General features: G+C 53.8%; 1 protein-coding gene across 1 annotated transcript; it reads right to left on the bottom strand.

The window, feature by feature from the left end:
• Positions 1-1188: 1188 nt before the first annotated feature.
• Ngfr (nerve growth factor receptor) lies at positions 1189-18971 on the bottom strand. The gene is made up of 6 exons (XM_075991000.1): positions 18678-18971; positions 12026-12167; positions 9319-9678; positions 5623-5875; positions 3936-4096; positions 1189-3361 (listed from the first exon to the last, which is right to left on the bottom strand). The coding sequence occupies exons 1-6, from the start codon at positions 18747-18749 to the stop codon at positions 3060-3062; spliced, it is 1290 nt and encodes a 429-aa protein (XP_075847115.1). The 5' UTR covers positions 18750-18971; the 3' UTR covers positions 1189-3059.
• Between the last annotated feature and the right edge of the window lie 2266 nt (positions 18972-21237).

The raw sequence follows: 21237 nt of genomic DNA, 5'->3' as shown, positions 1-21237 counted from the left end.
GAGGGGACCTGTGCCCCTCTTTATTCCCACAAGACAGAACCTGCATTTTTCCACGCAAGGCACCTTTAGGAGGAAGATGGTATTCTTTCATCAGAATGGAGAGTCCCCTAAGAGCAGATATGCTTCTCTCATAGTAGGAATTCATTCCTACTGTGGATAGTCGGCCCATAGTAGGAAGTTGACCACCCAGCCTGAGCCCTTCTTCTCCATCAGACGGACTGTTTCCCCCATTACTCCAAGACTTTGAGTGCAAAATCATTTCTCCCATCTCCTCTGTGGCTCTCCTCTCCACCACCATGTCTTCCTTGTGTATCCTGTCAGTGGGGGTGAGACACAAGGATGCTCCTGTCTCCCTGAATCTGACTCTTGGCTGAGCCCTGCTCCCTGGGCCTGGAAATTTGGAAGGTTTGCTGGCCCTGCTGGCCCTGCTCCCTGGGCCTGAAAATCTGGAAGGTTTGCTTGCTGTTCTTCCTAGAAGAGCAAATCCTTCTCCTGCCTTCCAGGGTGGCCGCAAGCCACTCCCTACTAGAAGACCTGGATGATGGGCCAGTAAGGGATGGGCAGTTCTGACCACCTGCCTCACCAGCCTCAGAGGGGGCACAGCCAGGAGCCAGGAGTCCTACAGTCTCCCAAGTCAGGCAGGCAAGAGCTCTGGTTAGGATCTGTCCACAGAAGTCTCCAGGGAGGGGCTTGCCTGACTCCTGGCCAGGCCAGCCAGTCTCCTGCTGAGCCATCTGGACAGAGGTTCTGCGTGATCTTGTGTATAAGTACGCTTGTGTGCCTTACAGGCCATGTGGGTGGCTGGGAGCTGCGGGGTCATGACCTGGCCCTCCTATCGAGCCTCTGGCTCCCCTGTGGTCAGTTTCACTTCTGACATCTGGTCAAGTTCACAGCTGCCCAGCTTCCTGCATGTCGGGTTTTTTTTTTTTCTTTCCCTTTTTGAGATCTGGGAGCAAAGGACCCTCACTATTTCCCCCACCCACTTTATGACCACACATATAAAGTTGCTGGATTCTTGTCAAAACTTACAGAAGACTGGACAGGAACTTATAACATTGGGAATTATAGGGCTGGGAGTTTGGAGGGGAGGGACCCTGATCTACACATTCAATCCCAACTAACAAAAAATGAGTGTTTCCAGAAAATCTCTTGGCACCATTTTTTCTTTCTTTTTTGTTTTTTTGCTATTTAATGTCCATCACTTATATTTTATGTGTAGGTTTCGGGAGGGCCCAAGAAATGCTTACACAGGATGCAAGGGGGAGGTGATGGGGAGGTGGACTGAGGGGGTCTGGAGCTGGAAGCTGCCAGCTGGAGGGTCAACGGTTCCCTCCTGACCCAAAGTAAGGCAGGAGAGACTCCAGAACCAAACACATGCTAAATTGCACTTGCAGTTCCCCACTGCTCCCCAACTTCTGGGGAGGAAAATAAATACACGAAGAATGTACCACTCCCCGGGTGCCTGGGGCAGGCCAGCAGGTGGGGTTCCTCCGCTCATTGCAGATTGAGGTCCATAAAAATGCCACCTGTGTGCAATGCTCCTAGTGTCTTCTCAGGGTTTGGAGGACCCTGGGTGGGGAGGGGTGGTGGTCAGTCTGTGCATACCCTGCCTAGGGCTCCTTCATGCTAAATAGAGGGGCAGCCTACTCATTCCAACAGCAAGCAAAACAGAACAGGCCAGGGAGGGGGGAAAACGCCACTGAAACCTCATGCCCCTTCCTGGCGGTGCTCAGGAAACCAGTCCTTTGCAGAGGCCTTGAAACTTAGGAGAAACCTGCCACAGACCGCGGGCCAGCATCTGTTTTGTTCTTGTTTCTTGCCGCCTTCTCCCATCAGCCTGCTTTTCTTTGCCGTAGCCTTCTGGGTGCAGCCAAACTCAGACAGACTTTGAGAAAGGGAGGAGTGAGAGCATTCCTCCACGCACGCACGGGGCCCGTTGGAAGACAGACGCCAGCTCAGACACAGCAGTCCTTGGCCTGCCAAACCCGGGGGCGAGGAAGACAGCCCCCATGGAGCTCAGCTCAGTTCCCTTCCATGCTTTTCTGGCAGTGACCCCCAGCAGGATCTAGTCTCAGCCCAAAAAGAGCCATGGAAAAAGTAAGCTATCTTAGTGCGTGTGTGTGTGTGTGTGTGTGTGTATGTGTGTGTGTGTGTGGTGTTGGGATTGTGGAGTGGGAGTCCTTGGTCCCTGACCCCTAGGGCTGATTCTAGGGGCCAATGTTGGCTCCAGGCCTATGCCAAGAATGAGGACACTAATGGATGTACCGTTCGGCAAATGCCATTTGGGTAAGCCTGACAGAGACAGAGGAAGGCAACACTCCACTCCCCAAGCCCTTAGCCTGACTCCAGCAGGGTGGGCCAATGGACCAGGTCTTGGGCAAACAGTTCCTCTGCACAAGGGTTGAGTAGGGGCCTGGAAGTGGTAGAGGGTGGGCAGACTTGGCTTCCAGACGTGTCCCTGACATCAGGCACTCCGGATGCCCTCATTCAGAGAGGAGGATGTCAGCCTACATTTGACCTCCCTACTGCTGGGTGGCCTGGGTCAGTCCCTGCCTCTCCTGTGAGTAAGAGGGCTGTGTGGACTGGCTTTCAGCTCAGATGGGCCTGTATTCCTCTTCATCTTTGGCCAGAGTGGAGGAGGGAGGGACTAAGGAAGGTCTAGCCAACCACAGTGCTCCCTGTTCTCCAGTTCACAGTGTGGAGTCCATGACTCTGGTTCTTCAGTGCTGCCCGAGTCTCTGAGGTGCCCCTATTACCATCTGTGGTGTCAAAACCCCCGGCTCTGACACAGCTAAGGTGTAGGAAAGGGAGGAAAGGCCTGAGATGGTAATTGGGGCAGCACAGGCTTGGGGTGGTCCTATCTCTCACTGGAGAGGAAGTGTAGTCAGATGCAAGGGCTCCCTCAGGGACAGCAACAGGGCTACGGTGTGGGGAGCAGGGCTCAGAGGCCCTGCACAGACTGTTGGGCTACCCCAGGGGAGGGGGACGTCTCTGGGGGGGCTGGCTAGAGCATCAGTTGTTGGAATGTGGGGCAGGACAGGGGCTCCCGGTCTGTGAGCTCACACTGGGGATGTGGCCGTGGATTCGCTGCACAGGCTCTCCACTATGTCAGCTCTCTGGATGCGGCGCAGGGCGGCTAAAAGGGCGTCGAGTGTTGCGCTGTCTTGGGCACCCCAGCTGGCCATCAGGGCTCGGACCGGGCAGGTCTCATGGGTGAAGGAGTCTATGTGCTCAGGCTGGTAGCCCAGCTCGCCTGCCAGATGTCGCCAGGTGTCCCCCGCGGAGCCTTTGAGCAGCTTCTCTACCTCCTCACGCTTGGTCAGGGGCAGGCTACTGTAGAGGTTGCCGTCACCCTTGAGGGCTGCAGAGGACGGACAAGAGCACCCTTCAGTTCTTGACCTTGGACCCTCTTTCCTGCAGTGCGCGCAGAGAGTTGGGCCAAGGCGCGCTCCCCAAGATGAGATCCTAGGTAAGGCCTGGGTGGGAGGGGCCTGGACCTTGCTGACTCACGGTCTCTTCCTCACCCTCAGCTTCCGCATCATCTTTTCCACTAGCGTCCCTTCCCCCCAGCAATCATCCAAACAGACGAAGGGACTGGGCACTTCAGCCCCAGACAACTGCAGCAAGTGTCCTAAAGCCTGGCTATGGGCCGCCAATTACCGTGCACACTTAACCACTTGTTTCCTAGAAGAGCTAGAAGAGCGGGCAGGAGGCTAATTGCAGCTACTTCGGGCAGTAATTAACCCCCAGGGGGGACAATTAGCCTGATGAGTCTAGATGCTCCAACTTGTAAAAGCCTCCTTTCCCCCAAGTCACCCCAGGGGAAAACATTCCCTTCCCCCACATCTCCCACCCCGCCCAGCCTCTAGGACCCTGCTACCCTGCTAGTCCCTTCGGTGGTCACTAAACCCCCAGGCTTTGGCTTTCCCACTCACCCTGGCCTGAGGCAGTCTGTGTGTGGGTCTGCTGGTCATGCAGGCTCTGGCTGTCCACAGAGATGCCACTGTCGCTGTGGAGTTTTTCTCCCTCAGGTGGGGGCGTCTGGTTCACTGGTCGGCTGTTGGCTCCTTGTTTGTTTTGCTTGCAGCTGTTCCACCTGGAACCCAGGGGCAGGCCAGGTCTTGGGATGAGGGTCAGCCAATGCAACCAACATATCTGTGCCCATGGTCCAGGCCAGGGCCATGGTAGGTGCCCTTTGAAGTATCTAAGGAGCTTTTTTTTTTTTATATCAGTGGTTCTCAATCTTCCTAAGGCTGCGACCCTTTAATACAGTTCTTCATGTTGTGGTGACCCCCCAACCGTAAAATTATTTCCATTGCTACTTCATAACTAATTTTGGTGTTGTTATGAATCATAATTATAAGTTTCTGAGATACAGATGGTCTCAGGTGTCCCCTGTGAAAGGGTTGGTCAACCCCAAGGGGTCTAGACCCATAGGTTGAGAACCTCTTCTTTACAAAAGGCTGGGAAGTGATAAGGCGCCTATTTCTGCACACACATACACACGCACGCACGCACGCACGCATGCACGCACACACATACATACACATACACTGAGAGCTTTATGGGGTAGAAGAACTTGGTAAGCATTCAATAAAAGTTGGCAGATCAAACAGTGCATAAATAGATGACTTCCTAGAAATTCCACTTTTCCCAGCTGACCCTTCTAGAATAATCCCACATGTGAACAGTAATCACAATACACATTTCCTTGGCAATTTTAAGCAATAACAAAAAAACTGAAAATAAACCAAACATCCATCAAGAGAGGACTGGCTAACTACATTACGGTCCAGGCATGTTGTTGAATGAGAGGCTACAAAAGATCAGGTGATCTGTGTTCTGAGAAAACCTCTCCTGCCGGGGATTAAGAGGGGAAGGTGCCCGGTGTGTTCCCACTGAGTCTTAGGAAAGTTCTCCATGCCTACATATGATTATAAAAAGCTAACGTGAGTGCTTCTACAACAACAACAACAACACTATAAACAGCTGGGAAAATTTATCCCAAAGAGATTTCCCACAAGATGGGTAGGATTTGAGGAGCTAAAGCGAGGCTTTTACTTCTCACTTTAGAAGATATTGGTCTTGGGACTGCGGCTACTGCTCCCTGGCAGCAAGCTTGCACTGCATGCTCGCAGATCTGGATTCCATCCCCCGCACAAAACAAATTTGGTCTTGTTTGCATTTGCTTTTAAAAAGCGTGTATGACTTTGATGATTTAAAAACAAAACACACAAGAAAAGAACAGGACGAGCATTTAAAGTTGAAAATGCCTTCTGGGGGTTTTTCTGTCTTGAAATCCTTGATGTGGGTACCACAGGAGCCCAAGGGTGACATGGAAGTTGGAGGATGACATGAAAAGAAGGGAAGAGACACACGAATACCCAGGAGACTGTGGGGTGAGAGGGATGGAAGCAGCCAGCGGTGGCAGGAGTTAGCCTGGGAGTGGGGAGGGGCTGGGACCAGGACAGGAAAGGGAACCCTCTTCTGTCACTCCCCGCAACCCGCCACACTCGAGAGTCAGGTGTGAGATGGTGAGCGAGGATGGGTTTAGGGTTGAATTTAAAAACTGTGTGTTTTCAGGCCAAATCTCTCCTTCTCCCTCACTGTGTCCCCTCTTACCTCTTGAAAGCAATGTAGGCCACAAGGCCCACAACCACAGCAGCCAAGATGGAGCAATAGACAGGAATGAGGTTGTCGGTGGTGCCTCGGGTCACTACAGGCTGGGAGCTGCCCATCACAGTGGTCACCATGTCTGCCACTGTGCTGGCTATGAGGTCTTGATCTGGAGGTGCCTCGGGCTCCTGGGTGCTGGGGGCCGTGCTGTCGGAGCCCTCTGGGGGCGTAGACCTTGTGATCCATCGGTCAGGGATTTCTGGGGAACAGGAACACAGGAGTTAGGACCTATCCAGGCCTTTCCCTTCTCTCTGACACCCACTGTTTCATCATGAGCCTCCAACCCCTGACTCCATGCACGCCGGACCAGGCATGGAAATGGGGACTGGGACTGTGCACCCGAGTCAGGTTAGTGGAGAAGAGCAAAGGCTGCGTGACAGGAGACTTTTGTCAGTATGGGACCTTGATTTCTCCATCTAGAAAATGGACTCTCTGAAAAGAAATGGTCTCTAAGCAAAATTTTGGCTTGGAAGATGGAACCAGAATTCTAGTCTCTGCCCAGCATCCAGGCATGAGGCAAACACACCTAGAAGTCTGAGCTGTAGGGACGCTTCAAGCTGGAGCACTGCCTCAATTGCTTAGAGGGATGTAACTTCTCTGGGTGGTGACCACAGCCCTCTGGAAGGATGTGGCACTTAGGTACCTGACCAGAGACACTGCCCTGCAGGTGGCACTCAGCCCTCTTTCTCAGATGCTCCAGGCTCTAGGCTGGCACTAGAGGTGGAGAGAATAGCTGACTTGCTTCTTCCCAGCCAGTCCTTGTCCTGTGGCCAGCATGTTTCTTGTGCTGTCTGACCCCCAAACAGTCTAGCCCTGGCACCTAGAGAAGTCTGGGTCAGACAGCTGGCACCCTTGTTGGCAGGAAGCAGACATCTAGTAGAGGGAGGATCTACGAAGTAGGCACTGCCTACTGCCTCAGAAGGAGCAATTCTGTGCCTGGCCACCCATCTAGGCTTGCTCATGCCATCCGGGCATTGCCAGCCTTCCTGGCAGAGGCCCCAACTCCTCCTGGCACTAGTGGGTGGGATTTTCCATTCTGCCACCCAGCCAGAGGCAGAGCTAGGGGTTGTAGGCTCTGGATGATGGCCTGGGGGATACTTGTCTGGGCAAAGCAGCCTGTCCCATCCCTTCTCACTTCCCACGCTTGGGGCAGGGAGGGAAAGCAGACAGGGCATGCTAGTGGGGTTAAGGGGAGGGCACCTTGCTACCCAGCTCTGCCCTGCCCAGACTACACTATGCCCACCCAAGCTGGAGCTGAAGCTACCCACTAGTCCTCCGAGCCTTAGCTCGAGACAGAGATGCTTCAAAGGCCCCATCTTCAGCACCTTCTGAGGGGGAAGGCCTCCAGATGTGAGTCTGGAATCCATCTGGCTGGCAGTAAGGAGAAGGTTGCCATCTGCTGCCCAGTCCCACCCTTCCCCCATCCCAGGACTGGACAGAGCTGGAAGCTCTGGAAGCTGGAGCGGGGTAGGAAGTGTAAGACGCAGTTCTGTCTGGGTGTTGGACCCTAGAGGGCCTTTTTGTGCTTTTCTAGGGTAACAGGGCAGGCTGAGGGTACAGCCTGAGCCCCAAGGCTGCAGCTATGACTCCATTCAGATTGACAGCCCTGACCCTGAGGCTGATGTGGGTGAGCAAGGGATGTAGAAATGAAGGAGCCTCGAGGAAGGACTGAAAACAGTGTCAAGTGTCCGGGACACCTTCCCTCACCCCCTCCAGCCTCTCTAATGGGGGTGGAGACGAGATCCAGATGTGGCCCTGTCCCCTAGCATTCCAACCCACTAAGCCCTTGGCAGGTCCTGACAGCCATTTCCGGAATGAGCGCTATCAGGAGGAAGAGGGAGCAGGTGACCCCTCCTAAACTTCAATGTGGTGAGGGGGCGGGGCGTCTGCCCCAAGGCTGCGTGAGTCACCATGTTGACACCTGAAATGTATATGCAGAAAAGTATGCTACATTGGACGGGGGGGGGGGGGGGGGGGGGGGGGGGGGGGGGGCGCGTGCCAACTCAAGAATCAAATTCCATTTCCTGAAAGGGTTGCTTGGCCTCAGGGCTAACACTTAACCCTTCAGAGGTCTGAGCAGAAAGAAGAACATAGGGATAAGTGTTCCTCAGGGGTGCCTTCTGCCGAGATTGCTGGGAAAGTAGGGTGGCATCTGGGAGGAAATAATTCTCTAAACAGTGGGGCCCACTCCTCTGCCAACCAGGCCGCCCTCTGGCTCTAATCACAGCCCTGACCCTGAACCCCACTGTCTACTGCCTGGCTGCTGAAGCTCTCTCCCGGCTCAGCCTAGCTTCTGAGGCCACATGCCTGTCTTGGCCCATGAAAATCTCGACCAGAGCCACAGGGAGCCCATCTATTCAGTAAAAACACTGCAAACATATTTAGGGCCTCGATGCAGCTTACCAGCCTTCTCCACTCTGCTACTTGAGCAAGCCTAAGTCTGGGTATGGGGGAGGCTCTGCCTGGTTGTCAGGAGCCCCCTCCACCCCAAGGACAGGGGATCTGTCTGTATCTTCTGCTCAACTAGAGGCTGACGGAAAGCAGAACCGCTGCCTCCATCAGAGTGGATAATCTCCAAAGCTATCTTCTCCCTCCAGGAACTAGGGGCTGGGCTGTGGTGCCCCCTCATTGAACCAGTGCCAAGGGCTATCCCTCTCCAGCAAAACCAGGGACTCCCTGAAGACGGCACTCTTGCCTGCTCAGTGTGAGCACACCCGAGGTTAGGGTCCATGGGCATGGCCACAAGCTGGTGGACAGAATGGGAAAGCCCCACCAGCTTGCCTCCCAGTGCCCTCTGAGATGAACACTACCAACCAGTGACCATGGTGGCTGTGCCCTGACTCCCAGGTGCCTCCTCTCCCAGGATCCCCCATCTCCTTGAGGCGAGCTATCAGGATAAGGCAGGCCCACCCAGCTCCTACAGCTCCCCCAGTAGACAAGAGCCTTCCAAACATACCCCACCTTATCCTACCCTCTCCCCCAACCCATAATTACCACTCTCCTTTGTCCACAGAACTACTTCCCTCATTACCAGACCAGTTACTGCAGCAACTCTATCTCACTAACTGCGGCGATGCCTGCACCTCATCCACACACACACACCATGAGAGGAATGTGCCGTCTGCCCCCAACAACCCTATGACCATCAAAAGCAGGTCCGGAGCCAAGCAGAACCTCCCTGATGTCACTCCGAGCTGAACTGATGTGGGATTGCTACCGCCATCATCACCTGCATCTGGCCTCATAGCTGAAGGGTCCTCACTCCTGTAGGTCACCAGGCCCACTCCAGCTCAGAAAACCTGCCTCAGGCCCGAAGGAGGCCTGCTTCAGACTCTGGCATCTATGGCTCCTTCCAGATTCCGTTTGCCACCCACGTAATCTCTGGAAGAGGAGTTAGGAAGACTTCTTCCAGTGAACACTAAGCCGGGCTTTCCCAACGTCAGTCCAAAGAAGGAGTTAGTGAAAAGGGTTTTGCGCTGAAGTCGAATCTGGAATCATCACTTCTGTTCCCTTATCAAGAGGGAACTAAGAGGGTGCTTACCAGGTCAAGGCCCGCCGGGGTTCTTATGACCCCTAGAGGGCGCCCTTCCTCACAAATCCAGCCCTACGCCCCCACATCACCTAGCCAGGAACTATACTCACCCTCGCACTCGGCGTCAGCCCAGGGCTTACACTCCCGTAACTCACGCTCAGTGTCCTCGCACACCGTGCAGGGCAGGCATGGATCCACGTGGTTGGCTTCGTCTGAGTATGTGCCCTCTGGGCACTCTTCACACACTGTGTTCTGTTTGTCCTGGCAGGAGAACACGAGTCCCGAGCCCACCTCGCACACGCTGCACGCCTCGCAGCGGCCAGTCTCCTCGTCCTGGTAGTAGCCATAGGCACAGCGGCACACGGCATCATCTGCCTCAACACAGGGAGCCGACATGCTCTGCAGGCCCAGGCATTCGGTGCACGGCTTGCACGGCTCGGTGGCGCTCACCACATCAGAGAATGTCACACCTGAGGACACAGGCACAGAAGGGGAAGCATCAGCCTCAGAACTTAGTCACTTGGGATGAAGCGCCTCTGCCTGAGCTGTCCTTCTCTGACCCAGTACACAGGGGCCGTTTCCAAGCTCACTTTGGCCTCACTCTGAAGTAGGGGATGCGAACTCTGGAAACTCAGAGTAGTTTTGGGGGAGAGAGGACGGTATTTGCCTGGCAGAGCCAGCCTCTTCCATCCTAGGGAGAGAAGTACCAACAAGACTACAGGAGGAGCTGTATTTGCTGGGGTGTTGAAGAAGCTGAGAAGCAGGGAAAGAGGAGATGCTTTGCATGTAGGGGTGGAGAATGGGGACCTACAGTGAGCATCCACGTTGACGGGGTACAAAGGCACCAAGGGTCATATCCTGGGAAGTGTGGGTGCGGTGGTGAGGCAAAGGATGGAGAGAAGTAAAATGCCAGAAGTGGAGTCAGGGGAGAGAAAACAAACAGGCAGGAAGCCTGGGCAACACATCCATTTCTAGTCGTTTCCTACAGAGGTACCCTGTTTTCTTTTCCTAGGGATGAGACAGATCTGCTTCAAAACTCACATCCATAACTTATTAAATCTGTGAACTAAACCTTTCTGAACATTTTCCTTTCTCTGAAACAGAAAATAATAGCCAGGTATGGCAGGGTACAGGAGGATTGTGAATTCAAGGCCAACCTGCTCTACAGAGTGATATTTGAGGTTAGCCTGGTCAACACAGTGGGAACCTGTCTCAAAACTAAATAAATCAGTAACGCCCCCACCCCATAGGGTTCTGATGGAGAATACGTGGCAGGCTCCACGGATGAGCGGTAATAAGGACTTCCGTGATTGAGATACAGCCAGATAGCAGAAAGCACCTGTCTGGCGGGACATCTGATCTCTTCAAATGAGAGGGTGCGGATATGGGGGTGGGGTGGGGGCTAGGCACACTGGATGGAAAGAGCAAGCCGGCTCCTGGGAAACACACAGAAATTAGCCGGAAGACCACTGGGAGCAGGTTTTGGATGGTGTGAAAACTGTGGTCTTTTTTGGCAGAGCATGAAGGCAGGGGCTTAATGGGCTTCCTAGTGGAAACGTTTTGTGAGGATGGAGGGAAAGCCCGCTGGGGTCTCCAGCCCATAAAGTAGGCTCGTAAAGGCAGCCTGTTAACACAGCTGGAGAGGAGTGTGGCGGGGGGGGGGGGGGACCCAAGGGGAAGGGCAGAGAAAGGGAGTAAGGAGGGGAGGCTGCTGCGCCCCCTCTGAGTTGCCCTTCTTTCTCTCCCCTAATACCTGACATAGTCCTCCCCTGAGCTCTGAAGCCACCAGCTGCTGAAGAAGAATGCCTTGGGGTGGGGAGCATGGCCTAGGGCGTCTACATCTGCCTTGGGAGAGAGACTCTGAAGCCAAGGAAGGTCAGGTACCACCTTCCAAGGGTGCAGAGCCTTCCCATCTGGCCCAGGGGTCCGACTGCTGGGGAGGAGGTTACAAAAGTCATAAGTACAGTGATAGAAATACATGGGTTTGAGAACAGTAAGGAGTGGGGGTGCTTGAAGGTGGGACAGGCTCAGGAGGTGGCATGCAGAGGTAAGACTAGGCTCACAGGTAGTCTCAGAGTCCCCAGCTCTGTATTCTGTTACCAGCAGCTCTCCTAGTGGGGACAGAGTGCCAGGCAGATGCAGGATCCTACTGGGGCCGCAGCAGAGCAATGAGGTATCAAGCAGCAGAGACCAAGACTCCTGGTCCCATGGGACACAGAACTCACAAGAGGATGAGAACAGAGCTGTCATCCTCCTGTTCCTGTTCTCCACCACTCCCGGAAGATGGGATTGTTTCCTTCTGAGGGAAATGCCAGGCAGTTCCCCTCTGCTGCTCCCACCTGGTGCCATCCCATAGTAAAAGGGCATCCTTGTGTTCCAGCCCTGTCCTTCCTGGCATCAGAAAGCTACAGAGCAGTGACCTAGAGAAGGGGCAGTTGTACCCTCCCAGGATCCCCCAAGGTCAGTTTCCAGGGCAGCCAGGATTTGATCCTCCTTCCCCTCCCCCCAAACCCACAGAGGGTAGGCTGCAACCATTGATCTTGCAATGCAGAAGGTATTTTTAGCTGGGCTAAGCAGCAGCTTCTTCTTGCCTGGCCACACTCTTCCACTGCCCTCTCTGCTTGGGGGATCCCCCATCAGGTCCCCCTCCTCCACCTGCACACTCCATTTCCTCAGCATCCCTCTGCCTTTTATATCATCTCCTGCTCACTTCTAGTGACCATACAGAGGTTGGCAGGGGACTTGCCAGGAGGCGGAACACTGGCAAGCGCTGTTCCGCACATGCTACACCTTCCCCCTTTGCCAGCCTGTACTCACTGTCCAGACAGGGTTCACACACGGTCTGGTTGGCTCCACAAGGCTGGGCCACGCCTTCACCCAAGTTGCAGGCTTTGCAGCATTCTCCGCTATGGGTGTACAAGCCCGTGGAACATGTCCCCTCGGCACCTCCAAGGGACACCTAGGTGGAAGAAGATCAGAGGGTCAGTCTGACAGGAGAAGGGGGGGTGGTATCTTCCAGGGGATCAAACGCCTCCCTCTTAGTACCTTCTATTGGAACCACCTGGGCTGGGATGAGCTCACCCGGGAGGCATTAGGAGGATCAAAGCTGGCAGGAAGAAAGGCTGAGGGGGGACAGTGCGCCCTTGACTGCTGCTGGGGTGTGAGGTCACAGCCTCGGTGGCTAACCTTCTGCAAAGTTCACCTTGGGGTTACAGCCCCTCATGGAGCCCTGAGGATACACCACATGGGGAGGGCAGCCTGGGACCGACTTCCAGAATGACTGGACAGGTTGCAGCTTGCTCAGGGCTCCTGGCCAAGGGGGCCAGTGGAGCTGAAATCTGGCCCATACTCCGTTTGCTAAGCCTCACACCTGCAGGGCTACAATTATGCAGAGGCAGGGCCTTTTCCTAACAAAGGGGGCAGGGTCCTTCTCCGGGTCTCATTTCACATATTAAATGTCAAAAGGGAGTTGTCTATGTCCAAGAGGTCTGGGTCTTGGGCTCAAATCTTGACTCTGTACTGGAGGCTTCTGGCCTGCCCTGGTTTCCTTTGGGAGTTTTCACCTCCCTGCAGATGAAGACAGTGACATCTTGGTGCCAGGGCAAAGGACAGGCTGATGAGCAAGTCTGGCGCCAAGACAGGGAGGAAGGGACGCCTGCGCCTGTTATCAGGAGCTGCTCCCAAGATCCAGCAACTCTGTTCCACCAGAGTTGACTTCCAGTCTCTAGCCTGACTCCATCCCCTCCCCTCCCCTCCCATGTGGCCCCTGGGAACAGAGCTGGAACAGGGGGAAAGGGGAATCAAATTCCTACCACTAAAGCATCTTTGCTCACGATGGAACGACTTAGCACCAGATTTCCCCAGAGGGAGGGGCTGCGAGAGGCTCGCTTTGTTTCTGTTCCTTAAAGAACAACCTTAATGTCTAATAAAACTCCAAAGCCTTCTCTGCGGGCTCCAGACCTTGCACACACACCCCCTCTGATGCTCAGCAATTTGGGCTCTTGTCGTGAGACCAGGGAGCTTTACAAGCTTGCTCGGCATTCCCCTCCAGCTTCCATGCTGGACAGATCTTTGTAAAGACACCAAAACCCACTGTGTTCTCACCAGAGATTGATGGGAAAGGAAATACAGATGTAGGGGGACACTGGGTGATACCCTAGGGTCAAGGTGGCTTCCATGAGCCCAGCAGGGACAATGCAGGCAGCACAGGAAGCTGCCACCATCTCCTCCCAGGTGCCAGCAGTAGGAGTGCTGGCCGGCCACATCTGCAGACCAGGAGCCCTGAGGTGGGCTTTTCTCAGGAACTGAGATTCCAGAAGGGTCTGTTCTCATTTCCTTTCATCACTTAGGGCCCTGCTTAAATAGCACATCCTTGAGGAAGTGTTCCTGTCATCCCACTGCTCCCAGATTAGACAGGCAGAGCTATGGACATGAGGTTGACCTTCTATCTCCTGCCGTACCTGGCTCAGAGTTGGGAGCTAAGGGACGCAACTGTGTAACTTAAGGATAGGAAGCTACCAGATGCCTTCAGTTACCTAGAAATCCGGAGGACTGACTTTGGATGGCGATGTGTCCTCAGGAGCAAAAAAGAAAGAAAGAAAAAAGGAAAGAAGGAAGGAAAGAAGGAAAAAGAAATGTGCTGTCCTCCAGTGTCTTTTTCCATGGCCTGGGGACCACACCCACCTCTGGCTCTGCAGTTTCTCCATCTCTGGGGTACTGGCTGTTAGCAACAGCGATTACTCAGGGCTGCAATGCAGCAGGTGCTCTCGTGTTCTTGCTCCTAGATGACTACATTTTTTGTCATCTTGTCAGCTTTTTGAAACTTTTCCTGTCCCTTCTCTTCCTGTCAAAGTATCAGTTGTCACTTCTTGCTCCGATCACAGTGTGACCGGAAGAGTCCCTGTCCCAGAATCATAATGTGACAGTTCTAATGGAGTCTTTAAAATGATGTCACTGGACTTGGAAAAAGAAAGAAAGAAAGAAAGAAAGAAAGAAAGAAAGAAAGAAAGAAAGGAAGGAAGAAAGAAAGAAAGAAAGAAACTGTCTGGGAGCCAGGTGCACACATGCCTGTAATCCCTGCATCCGGGGTAGGGGTGGGGCAAGAAAAGAGGATCTCTAGTACAAGGCAACCAGGACACACAGAGAAATGGAGATGAGGGGTGGGGGGTGTATGTGTGAAGTGGGAGTACCCTGAGTCAAACATTTGGCCATAATTACTGCTCATTCCCCGTCTTCCCTTGATAGGAGTTCCTCATCACTTGGGACCAGAGTGACAGACAGGGTTTTTAATTTCTCTGTGCCTGTTTCCTACCAGTAGGTAGCCATGACAACACCTGCCTCAAACTGCTGCATTAAATGAGTGGGTGATGTGGCACCAAGGTTCTTTAGAATTCTTCTTTTCGCAGGTGACGCACACCTTTAATCCCAGAGACAGAGGCTGGGGGATCCCTGTGAGTTCCAGGACAGTGGGCACTGTTACACAGAGAAACCCTGTCTTAAAAAACCAAACCAACGGGGCTGGAGAGATGGCTCAGTGGTTAAGAGCACTGCCTTCTGTTCCAAAGGTCCTGATTTCAATTCCCAGCAACCACATGGTGGCTCACAACCATCTGTAATGAGGTCTGGTGCCCTCTTCTGGCCTGCAGGCATACACACAGATAGAATACTGTATGCATAACAAATAAATATTTAAAAAAAAACAAACCAAACAAACAAACAAACACCTCTTCTCTTCCCCCAGTGTGTTCCCTTTGTAGACCTGTGGTGCCTACCACTGTTCCACATAACCAAGGTCAGCAGAGTTGGAGAGTGTATGCTGGGGGGTGGGGCTGTATGGTCCTTGTGGGAGACACAGTAGCTTAGGGCAAGCATCCCTGTCAAGAACCTGCTCTCCCCACTCCTCCCCTTCAGGACTTGTATTTAAAATCGAGGCCACATAATCCGCATTCACATCTGTACTTGGTTTATGTTGCCTCTGTCATAAAATCCTAGATTTGCTGCAAAAAGTCTGTAATTCTGAGCATCTTGGTCTTCCAAAATCTCAGTTTTCCTTTCTCAAACCCTAGCCTGAGCATGACTCCTGCACGGGGTGGCTGGGAGAATTGAACGGAATAATGCATGCAGAGCTGTCTGGCATAGAGTTGGGGTCCAGTCGAAGGTAGCTACTGAGGAAGTCACATGTCTTGGGGAGCTGCCGACTCCTGGGAAAACAAAACAGTAAGGGAGCCACCCGCCAAGCAGGAAAGTGTGACTAGAGTTCCGACTAATTGCTCCAAAATCCCATCCAAATTGATCAATTTATCAAAATGACAGGCCCATTTGCCTGATAGTTATATCTATTACATTTATTCATTTCAAAGTTGATAGCATGACTTCTCCATTTTTCAGAATGTTTACCATCTATTTTTGTCATGGCAGGGCTCTCCGTGCTCGGATGAATTGACTTTTTTTTTTTAATTGGACAAAACAGAAAACGCACCAGTGTCTGCAACTAGATGGATGCTTCCAAGGGCTCGCTCAATCCTGACCCTTCACTGCAGCTTCAGAGAGGGTTCCTCAGAGAATAGACGCCTGGCCACAGCCACATGGGGAAGGAGAGGTTTTCCAATATCTGGAGAGCCTAAGCTCTCAAACCCAGGGGTAGGCACTGGCTTCCTGCCTCACTCCCCACCCCTCTGGACAGCCACTGAGGCAGGAGAAGGAGACCGCTGTTGATTCCAAAAGAAGCTGCCTTGTGGAGACTTGGAGAGGGGCTTGGGCTCTGATCACGTGGATTAGGGGAGTGGCTCAGTTCAGAGGCACAGGGCAGGGTCTAAGGCACCCAGCCAGTGGCAGCTCAGGGCCACACCCCCTTTCATGATCCACAAGAAAAGCTGAAAAGGTGAGGAGAAAAGCCCAAAGCCTTGACTCTCAGCTTCCCACAGGCCACCTCTGCTTTCCAACTGGGAGAGCCTGGTGTCCCGCCTAAGTTTCCGGGGATTTCAGCTTCCTCACCTGTAAAGTGGGAATTTAAGCTAAATTTACCTTGCTGGGACCTGAGGAGTATATAATGTAAAAATACCTAGGACAGTGAGGGTCACAGCGTAGGCATTTCACAAACGTTCTTATGTCCTCTCTTCCAACTCACCCCCTAGGGAGGAAGCCAGGTGCTGGAACCAGACTGGGCTGGCCAGGTAAGGTGGAGGCTTTTCCTTCCGGGAGCAGCCACACTATCCGCCCTCCACGCCAGCCCCAACGCTCTCGCTGCCCATTTGCTGCCTACGCCGCTGCATCCCTATTAGGAGCATTAGCCAGCCCGGAGGCTCCGGTTACAGACGTCTGAATGACAAAGTGCCTCCATTACCGGCGCGGCCCGCCAGCAGACTCGCCGGGATGCGCTCTGGTTTCAGCACTCTGTCAGCGGCGCAGGAAGAGGCTCGGACCGCTGAACTGGCTCATACCGAACAATCTGCGGCGGAGGTGGAAAGTAGAGAGCCCTGGGAGCTCAGGTCGGAAGGTTCTGTGCCCGGTCCACCTTGCTGAGGCCTCAAGGCCCCCTCTCCTCCCCTGTGCGCGCCTTTTCTGAACTCGGGGACGTCCTCCTGCCCCGGTCCAGAGGCCACGCCCTCACCTCTCCAAGATCAGAAACACACAGTGCCTGAGGCATCCTTAACCCGGGAAACTAGTCAACAAACACCCTTGCAGCCACTCCCAAATCCCCGGAGGAAGCCACAGGTACTAACTGACAGCTCCGGGGAACCAGGCTTGAGCTTTGAGGATGAAACCGGAGCTTGAAGTGGTTCTCCAGCCTCTCGCTTCCATATTCCACTTCTGTCTATCCTTTGGATGGTGTCACCCCATCTCTGCTGTGACACGAAGCTGATACCCCCCCCCCCAGCTGCCCAGCTGCACCCTTGAGTAGAGAGAGCACAGAGCTGGAATGAGGTGAGGGGTCATCCGTCCACAGGACCCTGGCCCAACTTGCTTGCGAGATCTTGGCCAACTTGTTTAACTCAAAAGTCTCTGCCTCCCTTAACAGTAAGATGAAGATTTGGGGGCACAGTGCTAGATGAAGAAAAAGGTGGAGGGAATAGTGAGGACGCCACTTTTATTGCCAACCTTTCCTGAGATCTGATAAGAAATACCCAGAGTACTCGAGTTCTTAGCAAGACTTGATGACCTAGCTGGAGTTGGTGCCTCTGAACAACAATCCGACAGAATCCGAGGCATCCAAGCGGCCCCTGCCTCATTTGAGAAAGGTTTATTGACTTTTATCGAAAGCCTAGCCAGATGTAGGAGGAATGATGACCCTATTAAGTTCTGGACCGGAAGGAGCGCGAAGGGCTCAGGACCGGGGGCTGCTTAACTTAGAAGGGGTGCAGCGAGTAGCCCAGGCGCGCACGCAGCTGCAAAAGGCAATACCACACCTTGCAGTGCCCCCTGCGGGTCGCCTGGAGTTTGCGCATTCCCGGAGCTGTGCTTTGCGGGTACCGCCTTGAGCGTCCCAGCGCTACTCATCCCGAGACCTGGCAGGCGTCAGATAGGGTAGGGGGATGCGGGCTCTGTCTCTCTGGGTCCACTGCATTGCCTCAAACCTTATGAAAAGGCTTGCCAAGGATCCACTCTGGGAGTGAATTTGCCCCAGTGAAGCGGATGCTCCCTTCCCAGCCTAGGATGCAATTCCCGGACTGGGCGAGGCCGCGAGAAAAAACGCTAGAACCCACGCGGGAAACGTCTGTCTGTCTTCGCTGTCCTCATCCCACTGTCCTTGAGTAGGCAGGCGGGGCCCCGAGCACTTTAGGATACGCACCGCTTTCCATCTCTCTACCTCTTTGGTGGCAGTCTCTTTTCTGCCCTCCTTTAAGCCTACTTCTCGTTCTTCAACCTCTCTGCCACTCCCGAATCGCTCCTTTCGACGCCCCTCCCCCCCATTGTCTGGCCGGTCCCCATTGTCCATGCCCGGTCCCCTCTGCCTCCAGTCCCTTCAGCCGCCTCCCCCATTGTTCCGTCGCTAGCCCCTCACATCTCTAGCGCCGATCTCATCCCCCTCCTTTCTCTCCTCGGTTCTGTCCTACAACTCCCCAAGGACTAAGATGCTAAAGGGAAAAGTCCTCTCAGGATCCCAGAATTCACACGCCGTCGTCAAAAGAACCCAGGTGCCAGTGACTCCCAAACCTCCTTCCGAGAGACCCCTCCCAGTCCCCTACACCGTCCCCACCGCAGTACCCAAGGACCAGCAGCACTAAGGATCAGCATCGGTGCCACAGTCCTGTCCGCATCTCTATCCTGGGACTGGGTCGCCTCTGCGCTCTGAAAGTCCCAAAAGCTAGAAGCGCCCCATGTGGGTCACGGCACTGCAGCTCCTCCGCCACCCGTTCCCAGCATCTGGGACCTTGACGCCCTATTCTGTTCCCTGGGTGGTGGCACTCGGATCCCCTTGGGGTTCGGCTCCTGAAAAAGGTTAACAGGCGTCCCTCCCGCTACCACTTACCCCTAGAAGCAGCAGCAGCAGCAGCAGGCGCGACTGGTCCATGGCGCTGCAGTCAGCACCTGCCCTCATCATTCGCCTCCGGCGACAGCGCTTCGCTTCTGGCTCAGTCCGCTCTGCCGGCCGAAGGGTTGCGCTGAGCTGCGCTGCGCTCCAGCGCCCGCTGCCCGCCGAAGCAGACGGAGGCTCCACTCGCTCTGGCTGCGTGCGGGCGGGAGCAGCTGGGTAAAGGCAGTGCAGCAGCCCCGCCTCCTCCCCGCCCAGCCCGCCCAACTACCCCCCTCTCCCTCCGGAACCGCGCCCGCCCAGCCGCTGGGCCGCATCGGTGTGGGGAGTCCGGAGCAGCCAAGGGAGGGCGTGCGGGGAGCCGCGCCCGTGTGCCCCGCTGCGGCTTCTCTGCGGGCTGTCTGTCCCACGTACTCAGTGCACTGCGGGTTATGCTGAGCATCAGTGTCGGATGCTGTGGATCCAGCGGGGGCCATTGCTCTCCTACTGATGAGGCCTGCCTCAGGGTTCACTCTTTAAAACATCTTCCTCAGCCTCTTGATTCCTGGTTCCCTACCCACCCCTCATTCCCGGAATGCTGCTTCCCTCCTTTTATGATTAAGTCTACACCGAATTCCGTCCTGTCCCCTCTACTGCTTCCCACTTGTGGAGCGCGGGGTTCCTTGGGACATTCAAGGAGGAATCCATCCCAATATTACAATTTGGGCTCTCTCTCTCTCTCTCTCTCTCTCTCTCTCTCTCTCTCTCTCTCTCTCTCTCTCTCACACACACACACACACACACACACACACACACGGGATTGAACCTAGGACCTCACACATGCCAAGCAAATATCCTATCACTGAATATCTCTAGCCTTTCAAAACCACGAGCTCAAAGAAGTCACAACTGTGCACACAGAAGCCAGGAATACACAGATGCACTCCCGAGCTCACCTGTGCATGTGCCCATGCACTCACAGCTGCCATACCATGTTCACACATTTGCACGATCCCACTCATCCTACAAGGATCCCTAATCCAGATCAGACATACATCTACACACACACGGTGTGGCATTCGCATACACCCCCACACATTCACATGTGTGTAGTGCACAACCATACTCAAACAAGCCCTCATCGGTACTGAGCACTCAAGTGAGTGTACAAACCATACACAAACACTGTTATCTGAGCTCCAGAGCTTCCTAAGACAGGGACAGTAGTGTCTTCTCTGAACGCCTGCTGCAGTAGGTTTTTAGTAACGCTGGCTCCATAGAGGGGATTCAGTGGGAAAGTGGTTGAATGGACTCAAGAGGCTCATTCCATCCATGTCCTGTGTAGGCGTTCTGAGATTCTGCAAACCCGGCACATCAAATCGCTCGTACACCAGGGAATGTGCAGTCAGTCTTTCAAGAGAAACATCACCAGGCCCTTTTCTGGTGCCCTGCCTGGTTCAGAGCTGTGGAGGGAACAAGTCTGCAAAGCCTATTCCAGATGTTAGCTATGTCTGGACTCCAGTTTCCTCTTTGAAAATATGGTCCCCAATAATGGGAACAAGGGACAGACCAAGAGCACTTGTAAAGATTTCCTAGATCACTTAAACTTAATCCATCCATGCACCGCAGAGGAAAACAAAACAAAATAAAACTATCCTTTGTAACCAATGAAGTCCAGCAGCCTTCCCCGGGAAGGATGGGTAGACATCATTGAGGCTTTGAGCATCCACATTCAGGAACCAGGGCTGGATGTCTCTGAGGACCTGCCCCTTCCTCCTGGACAGAGATGGCTTCTAAGATGTCCCCTCCCCCAAGGCTTTTACAGATCTGCCTTGCTCTCCACTGAATTCATGGGAGGCAGGAAGGAGAAGCATTAGTACTTCCAGAAGCATTGAGCTAGCTGCGTCCTACCCGCCTATTGACAGTGTGGCATTAATTTAAATACTCCCGTTATTAATTTATGATCCCAGTTACTATTATTGCCAAGGTTATCCATCTCAACACAATTTAATACGACCCACACCACCATGGCTGGGCCTGGGTTATTAATAATTTCCATGGTCTTGATCATTCAAGCCTTACTCCAACAATTACAAACAGCCATCGTTACTATTATTAGCAGTATTTTCTATGATTAAGCTGGAAGCGCAGGCCTGAGATGTATTGCTGAGTGCCGGCAACGAGAGGCTGCAAAGGGTGCAAGGGAGAAGTGTGGCTTTGGGAGTCAGGTAGGTCTAAGTGAGCAAGCCCACCTCCCTCCTCCAGCATCACCTTAGGAAGGCTACACCATCTCTCCTGGCCTCTGCGTTCTTGTTTACAAGGTGGGGCTTCTGAGGGAAGACCGCAAGGATCAAATGGAGCAATGCAGCGTCCATCAAAGGAGGGCCTAGGTCCTCTCTCGGTCACTCAGTGTGTATTTATGGAACATTTGCTTTGGAACACTTGCTACTGGCTGCACAGGCTCCTGGGCACTGGATATTCAACAGGGGACAAAGCCACTGTGGAACAGATGGTCTAGATCAGCGGCTCTCAACCTGGGAGTTGCTACCCTTTGTGGGTGGAACGACCCCTTCACAGG

Source organism: Microtus pennsylvanicus, chromosome 11 (genome assembly GCF_037038515.1).
Source record: "Microtus pennsylvanicus isolate mMicPen1 chromosome 11, mMicPen1.hap1, whole genome shotgun sequence".
Taxonomy (NCBI): Eukaryota; Metazoa; Chordata; class Mammalia; order Rodentia; family Cricetidae; genus Microtus; species Microtus pennsylvanicus.
This window is presented reverse-complemented; position numbering and strand designations above follow the sequence as displayed.

Excerpts from the sequence above, each read along its gene's own strand:
- Ngfr (XM_075991000.1), bottom strand. The coding sequence starts at position 18,749 with ATGATGAGGGCAGGTGCTGACTGCAGCGCCATGGACCAGTCGCGCCTG. Across the intron at positions 9,679-12,025 it reads GTGTGAACCCTGTCTGGACA|GTGTGACATTCTCTGATGTG; the intron begins GTGAGTACAGGC and ends CTGTGTCCTCAG. Across the intron at positions 5,876-9,318 it reads GGCTGACGCCGAGTGCGAGG|AAATCCCTGACCGATGGATC; the intron begins GTGAGTATAGTT and ends CCTGTTCCCCAG.